The 13,948-nt window shown below is 38.2% G+C and overlaps 1 protein-coding gene across 3 annotated transcripts in view; it reads left to right on the top strand.

Moving 5' to 3' along the window:
* SNCA (synuclein alpha) overlaps nt 1-13,347 on the top strand; it is a 66,928-nt gene extending 53,581 nt beyond the window's left edge. For all 3 annotated transcript variants that reach the window (XM_021397072.1, XM_021397071.1, XM_021397070.1), the window contains exons 5-6: nt 11,149-11,238; nt 12,720-13,347. In XM_021397072.1, coding sequence (XP_021252747.1) covers nt 11,149-11,238; nt 12,720-12,752 — 123 coding nt within the window. In that variant the 3' untranslated portion in view covers nt 12,753-13,347. The remainder of the gene's footprint in view (nt 1-11,148; nt 11,239-12,719) is intronic.

The following is a 13,948-nucleotide window of genomic DNA, read 5'->3' as shown; positions in this document are numbered from 1 at the left end:
CAGAGGCTGGACCTAGAAAACTTCTGAAGGCCCTTCCAAACTTGCACTCTGAAGATACTCTGTATATGGAGAAGTAGTAAAGATTCATATGGTATATATCACTTTGGAACAGAAGATGTCTGAAAGTATGTTCATAAAAACAGGCTATTCTATAGAGGTACAGGTGTGACCAGGCTCATACTGACACAGGTAAGAGAAAAATTTGGTCTGGGAATGGTCATTTTACCTTGAACTCCATTCTCATACAATCTGTAGGACAGGAGAAATCAATCTGATCGTTCCTTTATCTAAGCCAAAAGGAAAAGCAAAGGTAACAGTAATAAAGTCCAAGGAAGAGAAAAAGAAATCAGAGATACCCAGCTACTATATTTTTAGGATCTAGTCTTTTAGGACTCTGCTTGTCTTCTATGGTTTTCTAAGTCAGATTTATTAAATAATACTTTCCACTTATCTAAAATGAGTTGTTTCTACTTTTACAGGAAACAAATAAGAGTTTAGTTTGTTTGTGTTTTGTGCCAATGAGCTGAGAAGTAATCTTTCCCAATGCAAGTGAAAGCTCTGAATAGTTGTGTGCTTTCTTTCAGATGAAGAAAGATATCTGAGGAATATAAATTTTAAAACGCAGGCCAATTTTGTAGTCATTTGTAATGTTTGATCTGCTGTTGAATAGATCACAGTTGCAGGAAGTGCTCCTAAAATCTTTATAGTTAAAATAATTGTTGCTGGTGTTTTTCAGGGCAATTGCTGGTTTCTTCTTTAGAGGAAGCGTTTTAGAATTTCCCAGCTAGGTAAAGCGATGTCATACACTGGAGCTGAAGGAACACTTTAACCATATGGTCACTGAAGATACCTAACCACTTCAGCAGCAGCACATCCTGTCAATCAGTTACGTAACGTTTGAACATGACTATGCTGTCATTAGCTCTCAGTGAGCTGGAGAGTAACAGCAAATGAGACAATGCTGGTTGCATTTGCTTACCTATTCATACCCTATTCTCTTTCCATCTCTTGTAGAGCCCTTTTCCTCTTTCCTTAGAAATGTTCTGTTTCGGAACAGATCCCTTCATCGAAAGTGTTCCTTCTGGAGTGGACACCTGGGTGGAGATCTGTCCCATCCTGTGCCCTAAAACTGCCTGTCTGTCTCTTTTAGTTGTTGAGAGACTGATGTGACTATTCTTGTACAGATATTGCAGACTTCTAAAGTTAGCTTGGATGAGAGGGAGCTCCGCTCAGAGGCTTGTGATGACCCAGAAATCTCACCCATGTTCCTCATTTCACCATTTCCTCATATTCCACTTCAGTGGGACTTTATCCGAAACAAGGTACCACGTGACATGCATAAGCATATCAGCATTTGATCCTGCACTAATAATATTTTGCATTTTGGAAAGGCCTGATTAGATGAAAAGCAAAAGGGATTTTATTCATCTCTATACCTTCTCTCACAAGCACATACATGCTTGCATGTATGCCTCTGTGTGTGCATTTATATTTATTTATATTTTAATTTGCATTTTTTTTAGTAGGAAGTTTGGAAATGCATCAAGTTAGAATGGAGTAGTTTCTGTTGAAGGGTACCTACTGAGATCATTGGGTGCATGTTACTTCATTGCTCAGTGAAAACACTTGTACAAGATGTATGTGATATAGTATTGAAACATATACTGTCTGCAGGGCAACATGTAACAGTCAGAGCTAGTGATGTTCACAGTGCTAAAGGATTGCTGGTCCTGCAGCTCAGTACAGGGGACTTTTTCTAGATAATTGTGCTTCAGAGATTTTTCTTTTAGATAATACTAGTATTATTTATTATATTTGTATGAGGTAGAAACCATTTTAAAGTGAACTTAATTTCCTCATTTAATTTATTCCCTTAGTAAAGAGAATGTGTATGTAAGGAACTTGTATATTTACTTGTGGAATTTATCTGCACTAGAATTTATGGGATGTTGGAATGTGATTGTGATCTTCAAGTGGTCTTAAGTAAAGTATAATAACTTTCCAGCATGGACTGGGACTATGCTGTTTTAAATAATCTTTACCAACATTAAATAAATTCTAACAGAGACGCATCTGAACATCGTTGCTCATTCCTATGCTGACTGCAAAGTCATTGCTTTAGTTAATGTGATCAATCAATATTATTTACGATTATGTTCTAGTTTTATTTAATGAAGACAAAGCTCAGGTGTCACACTTGGAGGTCATTCTTGATAAATTCATATGGATCAGAGAATCCTCCACTGCAGTAGGGGTCAGATGGGTTTAGCTAATCCCATGGAGCTCCTACAGCACACCAACCTCTTAAACACTTGTAATTAAGGTGATTCCTGTAGGATTATATGAACCTAGTTCACTTCTATTTTTCTGACAGGTCCCTTCATCTTTCCTTCCTATCCTAGGACATGATCATTCCTGCTGTTCTCCTTTGGGATCTCCCAACATCCTTCTTAACATGCATTGTGTAGCCTGAAGTCTGTATTCAGGAGGCACGCTAGAAATTGTCCAAGCCAGTTACCTCCCAGGCTAAGACATGAGAGAATGGTCTGCCCTTCTTGCAATAGCATGACATTGTTGGCTAATGTTATTCTTTGACTTTTTAATTCTTTTCTGTGCACAGTTTGCTCTCCTTTGATTTGGTGAGTACCTAAGTGCAGTATCTTAACACTTTGAGCTGCATCTTATTTATTTCAGTCACTTGTTCAATTTTGTCCTGGTAATTTTGAATTGTAGTAAGATGGCTAAAATAAATTCAGGATGTTTATTGTCCCTCTATAATGCTGAAGAGCAAACATACAGTAAGAACAGACTTTAGTATTTCTTCCAAATCCTTAATGAATATATTAGTGTTATTGAACTTGGGGTGTCTGTGAAATTATAGGTGACAGAGACTTCCATTTTGGGAATTACCTGCTCGAATGGCTATTATCAACACAGCTACTTACAATCACTCTAAAATGTTTTTATAGACCTATGCTTCTCTACTTTGTTCAGAAGAATGTTAAGTGTGACACAGCAAAGCCTTTAGTAAAATAAAGTTACCTGACATCCATGAGGAAAATTAAACTGACTCGGGAGAAAAAATAGTTTAGCTTGACACTATTTGTTTTGATTTTGGCTTAAGTTCATTTCTCTGTTTTCTCTTGCTGGCTTTGATATAGGTTGGTTCAAACAGTTGTGTGTTTATTTAGGTATTTCTCTAGCCATTGAGCTTAGCTGACTCTTCCGTATTCCAGCTAAAGGCTTTTTTCTTTTCATTGCAAAGATGAGCACAAGCTGGCTCTTTCCCAAAATACCAGTCCCTCATCTCCCTTCAGTAAAGCCTTAGGTTTTCTGTTTTCTTACTGTCACTCTTACTGTGCGAGCAGGGATGCAAAGCAGCCTCAGTCCCACAGGGTTCGGAGGAGAGCACAGGCACCTCTGTCTGAGTTCATTTTCAGAAGCACGTGACACATGCAGTGAGGAACCTGCTGGGCTGTGTTGCATGGAGATGAACAGAAGTCAGCAAGGACTCTTCTTTCAGCCTCTAATCTTTCTTTCTGTTACTGTAAGTAAAAAGGGCTTGAAGCAGTGGCACTAACAATGTGAATATGCAGGTTTTTAAGGAAGTGGAAAAAACCTGACATGTTTGTCCCTCCCAGCTTTCACTTCAGTGATGCTGCTGGGAGCTCTGAACTCTGTGCAGCTTTCACAAGGCCAGAGTGACCCTCGTCGTTCTGAGAGTTTGGGGCTTTTTGGCAACTGTGCACGATGACCCCGGATCTGATATTTAGCTAGCGGGTTCATTCCTGCGACTAAAAAAAAAGCCCTAGGTTTTTCTTTCCCTAGCAGTGGAGTTTTCACTGTCAATGCTCCATGTTTTCAGAGGAGTTCTGAATGTTTCAAGGCTGAAAAGGATAAAGCTGGGAGTATTGTGTGTTCCGGATGCATTTGCATGCATTACTAATAGCACACTGAGTCAGCCTCACACAACTTGTTATTTCAAGTCGTGAGTAACTAATGCACTGGCTGTCACTTTAGAATGGGTGTCATTTGCTGGTCTGACCTGGGAGATGGGCAGCTCCTTCCTAGTCAACCAGGGACATTTCTTAACAAGTAACAAAATATCAGCACTTCTAAGTTGGTAACTTTACTTTTTGCCTAATTAATGCAAAACACAAATCTTGTTTTAGGAAATTTGATTGCTCACAAAAATATTCTTCTTGTATTCTGAACTGAGCTCAGCCCCATCTTTACAAATGGGTGGTTTTTAAAAGGAAGAAATAAAAATATGCACATTTGGTACTGTTTTAAAATTTGTTTCTAGGAATTTGCAGCAGTTCATGAACTTTTGTAAATGGTGCTTACGCTCACTTGTAGACATCACGATGGACATGTAACTACATTTAGGCAGTCATGTTTTTTCTTCTCTCCATAGTCCTCAGTCTTTACTATCTTCACTTTTTTGTCATTCCCAACTGAAGAGCATGAAAACATGAATCTAAATGCAGCTTGCAGCACTTGCAGGCACTGTGTTAGCCTTTCATTGGACTCGTGCTATTGTTCTGACATTTATTTGTTTAACTGAACGTCTCTTCTTTACTCACATTCTCTGCTTAAGGAGGAGAGCAGCAGCCCCTTTTCACTATTAGTGTTTTGGGTGATGCACTGGGACAGATAGATTCCTTCACACTCAGGCTGCAAGCAAGCACGGTGTTTTCTCCACATTTTCTTCACCTGGGTGTTTAGCATAGGGATGATTAAAAGCATTTCTTTCTTTCTAGGCAGAGCAGTGGTATGTTTGCTCTCCATGTCCCGCTGTCACTGGAATAAAATTACCAGGCTTTGTCATTCAGAGTTGAGGCTTCCAGCCACGTGCAGCATTGGCTGTTGCAGCAAGCGGGCAGGAGCTTTAGGGCATCCTAAACTGACCTGACAGTTCAGTTATGATCCATCAGCTTCACAAAATCAATACATTAGGACTAAGAAAGCAAATGAATTGAAGCCATTTTAACACCTCTTTCTTATGCACGTTGTTTGGAATTTGCTACTTTGTTAAAGGATTTTTTTCCCTTTAGGTATGTTGGGCTTTAATGGTCAAAACAGCTGTAAAAGATAAGTTATCAAATAGAAACAGTGGTTACTCGTTCACTTAGCTCTAGTCTCCAGCCCCTGAAGTATTCTGACATTTGGTGGAAAAGAAAGAATGCAACTGATTTCTTTTTCAAAGGGGAATTTTAATCCCATTGGCAGAGCAAATTGCAATTCATCTTGTAGCAAGAGATACATTTGGACAGCGGGCAAAACAACTGCCCTGGGGGGTATGCAAAAGAAAATCTTTCGTTCAGGAATCCCCAGATTTTCCTTATTAACTATGTAATGAAAGTTACGTAAGTGAAGCCCTTGCAAATGCATAATATACCAAAATGAGATGGGCTTAGGCAGGAGGGAAATTCAGTTACCAGTGATATGGACTTAATGCAGCCCTGCTTAGTTACAGGTTGTAGGAATGGTCAAAACCTGACCAGGCACCTGAGCAGCCCTGTGAGCAGCGGTCTGGACTAGATGACCTCCAGAGGTGCCTTCTCACCTCAATGCACAGTGGGTCTGACTTCCAAGGTGGTCTCCTATTGACAGTATAAACATTTGAGGAGCTGACACTTGGGTATTTGTGTGAGAACTGTTAGGTCGCAGCCTGAATGAGTGACTGAGCACCTGGTGAAGAGGTATAGCCAGCTCTGGGAGCACAGGTGTGAGAAACTGACCAGTGTGACCCAGGGTCCACCCTTCTCTAACCTCATTTAAGGGCTGGCAGCCACAAGGAAATCATCTCTACTTGGAGATTGCTTTCTTCTGGGAGTTTTCTAGTGAGTCCTTATCTTGGGAGTGGGGTAAGCTATTCCTTCCTTATTACTGGATTGTGACTAATACCTTTCTTGGGTTGTCTGAAAACTGGTCAGAGGCAGCTATATACCCTTATTTCCTGCCATACAGATACTCTGCTTATCTTAGAATACAGAATCGTTCTAGATGGAATTACTTTCCAGTAATTATGAGGCTATATATAATTGTAAGAGTTTGTCAGAATTCATAATGGAAAGAAAACATGTGTTGATAACCAGGGAGATAGTGAATTACAATACTTAGATCTGCTGCTAGGTTAGGTTACAGTTACGCTTCTTCCATTTAAAATTGCTTTTGTCTGTCGCTTGAGATAAAATATCTTATTTATTTGTGATGAAACTAACTTAGTATTCCAAAAACACATCACTGAGAAGATTAAATGCATGCTCTTGCGCTGAGAAGACCAAATGTTACCGTTATGCTACCTGGTGCTGCCCAAGGTGTAGGAGCATGAGCAGATCCCTTGATTTGTTTGCCATGTGTAGACAATCTTAAACAATCTTTCCACTTCTACCACGAGAGTGTTATGAGAGCGAAGGGAAGGAGGAAAGTATAATTTTTCACAAAAACCAATAAAATAAAAGGAACCTGTTTGTTTACTTTTTTTCCTGGCTTAAAAAAAGAAAGGGGGGGAGGGGGAACTTTCTTAATATTAGCTTAGTATTTTTTTGCAAATGTGGGTCACTTAGCACTGTCAAGCACACTGCTTATGAGGACTTGCCCCTATAGTGAAGGAGGAGTCAATCATTAGGAGCCATTGCAGTAAATAAAGTAGTAAGTTCTACTTCATATCTTAATTTTACTGCTTTTGTATAGCAGTTGTATCCGTTCCTCAATTTAGAACTAGTGTTCAGGTTCATGCAGATACACAATTTTACCATGGTATGCTGCTCTCTCTCCTTCGTTAAGTTGCTTGAGCACAGCAAGTTTTGGGAGAGAACCTCTCATTCTTGGGGAAAATAAATGAGGGTTGGTTAGGGTGCGTGATGGCATATAGGTCCTGGGCTATCCAAGACTGATAATCACAAAGCTTTTTCAAAGCAGGAATGCCTTAATTATATCATTTGGGATCTGGGAGCACAAGACTGGAAGATGCCAAAGCACAAGTGTCTCGCAGAGCATCTTTATTTCAAATCAAGATTCAGACAAGCACCTGCTTATTCTTCAGGAAGGCCTCATGGGACAAGCAGACATTCACCTCGCCATTCTCTTAATGCCATGGTTTATAGTTCTCCCTTTTAAGTGTTTTGCCTGAAAAAAGCTCAAATTCCCAATTTAAAAATTGATTTCACCTCTTGAAGCTTAATGTTTAGCTTTTCACATTTTCTACTAAAAGCTTTCCCTCTGGAATTGCTCTTCTGTACAGTTTAAAAATAGAGGTGGCAGCTTCAAGAAAAAAAATTTTCATAATAAGATGAAAATTGTTCTGTAAGGTGGCTTTCCTCTTCTGTAATTGGATTAAGACATGGAATTATTGGTCACAAGAAAGTAAAATTGCATTTCTTTGTTTTAAAGAAAATAAGTAACGATATAAGGTGTACTGTAAGCAGCTCTGTGCTACTGGGGGATGTTGTTTATTTTTGTGATGTCCTAACTTCAGAGAAAATATATGAGAAGCTGAGAGAGGAGCCGTTTAAACTGATGTGGCCACCTATGCTATATAGTTAAATATAGCAGATGTGACCCTTAGTAACAGCATTCTCATCTGAACTGCAGTGACATCAAGATGAAAGGTAGTGTTTGGGTTACAAAGGTGACAAGCCATTCCAAGGCAGATTTCCCTTGTTGATTTGGTATGGTTTATGAATTTCAAAAATATTGATGTTGTGATGTCTGTATTTTACTAGTGCTGTTGGTTCTTCTCTCTGACGCCATGAAAAATTCTCCATCCTGAATTTACCACTGGAATTTGATAAAGGAAGTTGGGAAGATAATAAATTCTGCCCCTTTTAGGCACCGTGTCTCTATAACCCTGACAGGCAGTTCAGAGGTTTCTAAAAACAAGCAGCATATAAGCTTTGAAACTATCTGAAGTTCCGCTGGCAAATCTTTTGTCTCCTCATTACTAACGGTGCTGGCAGTTTCGCTCGCTGTGTGTTTTCTTGCTGCAGATGACGTTCAACTACATTCTTTCTTCCTCATGCAGCTACTGGGATGATTTTGGGCACTCTTTCACTTGATGTACCAATTGTTAGCCAAAGCTGTTCTTTGATGATAGAGAGGAGCAGAAATTGCATGTTATTTTGGAATAAAAGGGTGAGAGTAGACAGGAGTTGAAGGCCCTTAGATCTGATGTGTTAGATGAGGCAGCTTTAAAATTTGCATCTCACACAAACAATTTAGCTATTTCAGTCAAAGCTGATAGGGGTTGAGTCCATTTCTCAGAGAAGTAACCAGGCATAAATTACTCTAAAAAAATATGCATTAAAACTATGGTAGTTAAATATTGTACATCAAATAATCTCAGGAGTTTGAGCATTTTGATAAACCAGGGTAGAACTGTAAGTAGTCCTGTTTTTCTCTGATAGTTTCATGCTTGAAAAGATGCACGTCATGTTGAGCATCCAGAATAATAAATGCTTCTGGAAAACACCGGGCTAAAGAAAGGTGTTAGCAACACCGTCAGTGTCTTTTCAGTTGTGGAATTTATCCATGTTATCTGTGCTAAAGAGCAGCACAGAATGTTCCTTTATAGCAGGCACGTGTGTCTGGAGCTGAGCAGAATATCTTGCAATGGCTCTGCACAAACTATTCTGCTTACCTCCACATGAAAAACGATTGCTGATGCCACTTAGGAGCAAGGTATGTCTTCATACTGGACCTTTTATGTTACCCTGGTGATCTGTCCTAAATATAATCTTTTTTCACTTAGGTGTACATGAGGATTTCACCAAAAGACAGTATGCTTCTCTCTCAAGAAAATAGACGTATCCAATTGTAACTTTTCTTAGATAGGAAAATCAGTAGGTAGAGCTGCTAACTGATGCTGGTCGCTCTTCCAATATTAGTCTGAAATAAGAGCATAAGAGAAAAATTCACATCATAGGAATAAATTCTGCCCATAATAGGCCTAGGAGATGAGGCTGAAAGAACAGGCAGAGGTGCCAAAAGAAAAGAAATGACAGAACTGAGGAAGAGCAGGATTTCTGGCAGATGAAGTCACTATTGGTTCATGGGGAGAGGTAGCAAGTTAAGAACGGAGTATGACTGAGGTCACCTGGTTAGACCACAGAGAAAGCCTAGTATGCCATAAATAATCTTTACCCTTCTGCTGATCTCTGAGAGGAAATGGTAAAAGAGAGTAGCAGCTAAAGGAGAGAGCAGAGTAAGTCTGAAAGTCAGAACTAAAAGCTGTATGAGAGTGCAAAATTGTGGAAAAGGAAGTAATCATTAAAAATCACATCTGAAGTGTGAGCAATGTGCAGAATAAAATGTATTTGATATTGAGTGTCTGAAATTGAGGTGTGCAAGGCTTATCTCCTTTTTCCTGTGTCTGCGGAGTGTTAGCGCTGTAGAGTTATTCATACTAATGAATACATGTACAAATGTATGAAGAAGCTAATAAAAGAAGACTAAAAGAAAGAATAAAGATTAGGAAGTAATAAAAGGAGTGAAGAGAAATAAATCGAATTCAGTTATAATGCTAGACAATTTTGGTCATGTGCTAAGCATTTTCAACTTGAATCTGAAATCTTGAGTTCACTTCATCAATCTCAGTGTATCCTTGAAGATGTCTTGTAGCATTTTATGAATTTGTCCACCTACTTAAAATAATTTATAGAAATACAATAACGATAGTTAATCAAGGTCAAATGTGCTGTATGTCTGTGTATTCTAGGAATTTGTTCCAAATATTGCCACCCAACCACCATGCTTGTTAAGGAGCACTGGGAAGTGGTCTCAGGTGCTGAGCTACATATCATAATATTGAAGATTAGTGCACACACGTTTTTTATTTAATCTTCCCTGGTGCTCATTCTAAATAGTTGTTTGTCAAAGGAAAGAAAGTCTTAAATCCAGTTTTCCCAGTGAAAATATTATTTCTTCAGTATGTGGTGCTCACTGCATGCCCTTAATCTGTCATAAAATTAACATAGTCATCAGGAATCATTAAGGGAGCATGACAAATACTGTGTAAAGGTGAAGAATTTTTAATGCCACTTCTTTTGCATGTTATTTTGTATCTTCTGTTAAACTAGCAGAGGTGAGTTTCCAATTTAACTGCTCTTTTATTCTTTTTTTATCTACATTCTAAATTTAATTTAGTGTAACTATCCTATAAATTGCGAACTCGGAAGAATTACCTCATTATTCTTGTTTGTGACAGACTTAATTTTCCTTTCCACACTACTAGCCTGGAGGACTGTTTGTTTGGGTTTTTTAGTGAATTTCTTCCTGAGTTTGTTAGGATTTTTTTTTTAGGACGTTTCTGTCTAGATTGGCAACTGGTATAAATCAGTAGAGTCAAAATAGTTCCACTGAGCTGATCTTCAGATTTCCGTGTTTATTTTCTTACAGTTTAGGACTAACTCCAGCAGTCTTTGTTCTGGTAAAACTTTTATTTCTTCTCTGTGACCTTCTGCATTAACAACTGCTACAGGAATTGTCCCACTTGACATGTTTTTTTTCTCTAGAATTTGTGTTTTAGAAGGTCAACAGCACATATATTTCTAGGACTAACTTGTTGAATAAAATTTATACACTGGTAATCCCGTTAATTCTGAGAAGCTCTTATAAAAATTTCCATACAAAATAGAAGCGCTTCTTCAGTGGTCAATAACAGATCTCTAGAGAAGAGTATAAGAAGTTGTGTGTCAGGTAGGCAGGTCATGTGGCATATGTATACTGCATAGAGTAAGGTGCTGCTCGGCATAATAAAGGATATAAAAATATGACTTATTAAGGGAAAAATGTTTCCCAATGTAGTTATGTTCTAAAACTGCAGGACAAAAAGAACACAAAATTATAATAGTTCTTCCTCTTTGGGCCATTTTGAAATGTAATATGAAAAGGATAAAAACTGTAAAATGATATAAAGGTGTAGGAGAGTGAGTTATTGGCCTATAACAAAATACATAACAGAATTAGTGTTTCATTTCTGTGTTTTGGTACTACCCAATTCCTTTTGGCCTGCTCTTCCGCATGCCTTTACAGTCACTTTCCACCATGTGGGGAGGAAAGATGTGGTTTGGAATAAATGAAAAGGCAAGCAGTTGAGATGACACTTTATATATATATTTTTTTCTCTCCCTATTTTAAATGTAGAATGAAGAAGGTTTCCTGCAGGAGGGAATGGTGAATAATACTGATGTTCCTGTGGATCCTGAGAATGAGGCTTATGAAATGCCTCCAGAGGTAAATCTGTTGTGGTATTTGCTGTACATGCCTACAGGAGAAAGGCCAAGACAGGGCACTGAATGCTGGAGTTGCATTAGTGTGTCACAGGCTGATATTGAGAGCTGCAGGGTCAAAGGAGAAATAAGTCTCAGGAGAAAATATCTCCAAGGTACAAGACTGGGGAAAAAATCAATTTCTTGAAGCTCAATGAGAAAATACTGTCTTTGTTTCAAAACATGCATGCTTCACTTTCTGAGTAATCAGCAGTAACTTTTTCTTGTGTTTGATAGGGAATGTGGGGAAAAACTTGTATCTCTCCATAGGTCCTTTTAATGGGTTGGACATAGAATGTATTTCTTGGAGTCATGCTTTGTAAAACGTGATTTTAATTATTACACTTCCAGGTTAATGTGCTTATAGGAGTAAGTTATTGGGGGTTTTGAGCTAATCCTGATCATGCTCTCTAAAAATTCACAACAATATCCGATACTATGATGCACTGGCACTTGGAGTGGCAGTTTTACAGTAGTGCAGATAATCAGGCTGAAAATCAGAGGAGTTAGACATCTAGAACTTGATCCAGTGAAAGACTTAAGAGGACACCTCATCTTTGATTGCTGTTCAGGTTTCCAGAGTAGCACACCAGGTACTGCAGATGTTCAAAGGTTCTTCTCCTTCTGCCCTAAGTGAGTTGACATGGGTGGTCTCATGAAATTCTGGCAATGTCAGTCGGGACCTGAAGAGATCATTTTGTAGTTCTGAGTGAGCTCAATCAATTCCTGTAGTCATATGGATAATGAGCTTGACAAATGTATGTTAACAGTTCATCACGGAGATAGGATTTATCTGCCTCTAGTGTTTCAGTAAACCACATAAGGCATGAAGTGTTTTGCAATAGGCATTTGTAAAACAGCTTGCACTCCTGATCCTTCAAAAAGAGGTTCATTTAACTCAGCGTAAGCAGACCAAAGAGCCCAGTTGCATGCTTTCAAATATTCATGATCTTTATCATTGAAGCACATGTCCAATTGTTTTGCTGGATTCAGGCTTAATTGTAGCAGCTTGCTTCCACCCACATGTACAGAATTAAAAAATATAATAATTTTAAAAGGCTAAAGAATAGTGTAGGTAGACTTCTCACACACACACACACACACACACACACACACACAATTTTTTTTTTTTTTTTTCCTTTCTTCCCTGCATCATTATGCATGCTGGGAATTAGTCACACATTCATCGCTGTAAGTCTTTGTGATAACTGAATGGTATGTTATCTGCTGTAGAAGCTTATTCTCCTGTTAACACCACACTTTGTAAAATAGAGTACCTGGAAAATGGGACAAAACAGTAAATACAAGACAAGATCCTCATCGTGTAAAAATCGATAATATTTTTTCACTGCATCCACTGTGACTAGAACAAAGAGTAAAGGCTAGGGTATATGTTGGGATGTATTTATCTGAAATAGTAGCACTGATTTCTGCTCTCCTTCTTAGGAAGGGTATCAAGATTATGAACCTGAAGCATGAGAAACCTTTTCTTCGTTTATATCTCCTGAAATCTACTAACAAAGACGTCCCATCCTGTATAAGTGCTGAGTTCCAATGTGCCCAGTCGTAAAATTTTTTTACAGTTTTTACAGTGTATTTTGAAGTCTTCCGTCAGCAATGATTGGAGTATCTGTGACTGCATCCACCTTGTTTCAGCATTTCCCTCCTGCTGAAATGAAAGCTGGTTGGCAGGGTCATTGTTGTGCTGTGGATATTGTGGCTTCACTTTTAAAAGTTAAAAACAAAATACTAAATAAAAACACCTAAGTGTCTACTGCTTATTTCTAACTCTGTATATGTTTTGTTGATAGGCTGTCAGTAATTTGATATTGTTTATGATACAATTTTTATTTGTTTCCTATGACTATTATTTCTGTGCAGAAAAGACTTATTGTGAAAGCTTTATGTAAATGTGTATGTATTATATATATAAAAAAGTAACTGAGCATGAACTATGCACCTATAAATATTAACTGTTTAAAATTTTATTGCTTTGTGATGTGTTTTATTAACTCGTGTCTGTAAATAATGGTGTTCAGCTGAATCAAATAAAATGTAACCTGTTAAAAATGAACTTCTAGGGTAGTAGTTATTTACAACAGCTTATTTTCTCTCCAAGAGCATGCACTGAAGAATTCAGGTTCTGTGGCTTCCTGAGAAGCAAGTGGGGGAACAAAAGAAGCAAACAAGCTTGCGCTATGCCAAAAGCAGAATGAAGAATGTGAGTATCAGGACTGTTTTCACAGTGCTTTGAAAACTGGTGTTTCAATTTCCATCCTCAAGTCCAAGACGGTATTTCTAGGGAAAATCATTTGTTTCAAAAGAATTGCTATCAAACTCTTAATTAAAAACTGTTACGGTCTCCTTGATCATCTCAAGCAATTTGTGGATATTTTCATCAATAGTTAAATTGCGTAATGAAGATTAAAGCCCTCTGCTCTTTTGCAGAACTCTCCCGTGGCAATCAAACCATTGCCAATTTGCAGTTCTCTTCACAGACAATGTGTCAAAGGAATCTCTTGACCTGAACACGTTTACTGTTTAAAATCTGTCTTAATGTCTCAGTGGCAAATGGATTGCTTCCGTGGTAAATAAATATCAGGATGGCGTACAATGTATGATCACACTTTTGTAATTATTAATATTGTTAAAGAATCTTTCTATTCTATGGGAAG

This window comes from Numida meleagris, chromosome 4 (assembly GCF_002078875.1).
Source record: "Numida meleagris isolate 19003 breed g44 Domestic line chromosome 4, NumMel1.0, whole genome shotgun sequence".
NCBI lineage: Eukaryota > Metazoa > Chordata > Aves > Galliformes > Numididae > Numida > Numida meleagris.
The sequence above is the reverse complement of the archived record's forward strand: the minus strand, read 5'-3'. Positions and strand labels throughout refer to the sequence as shown.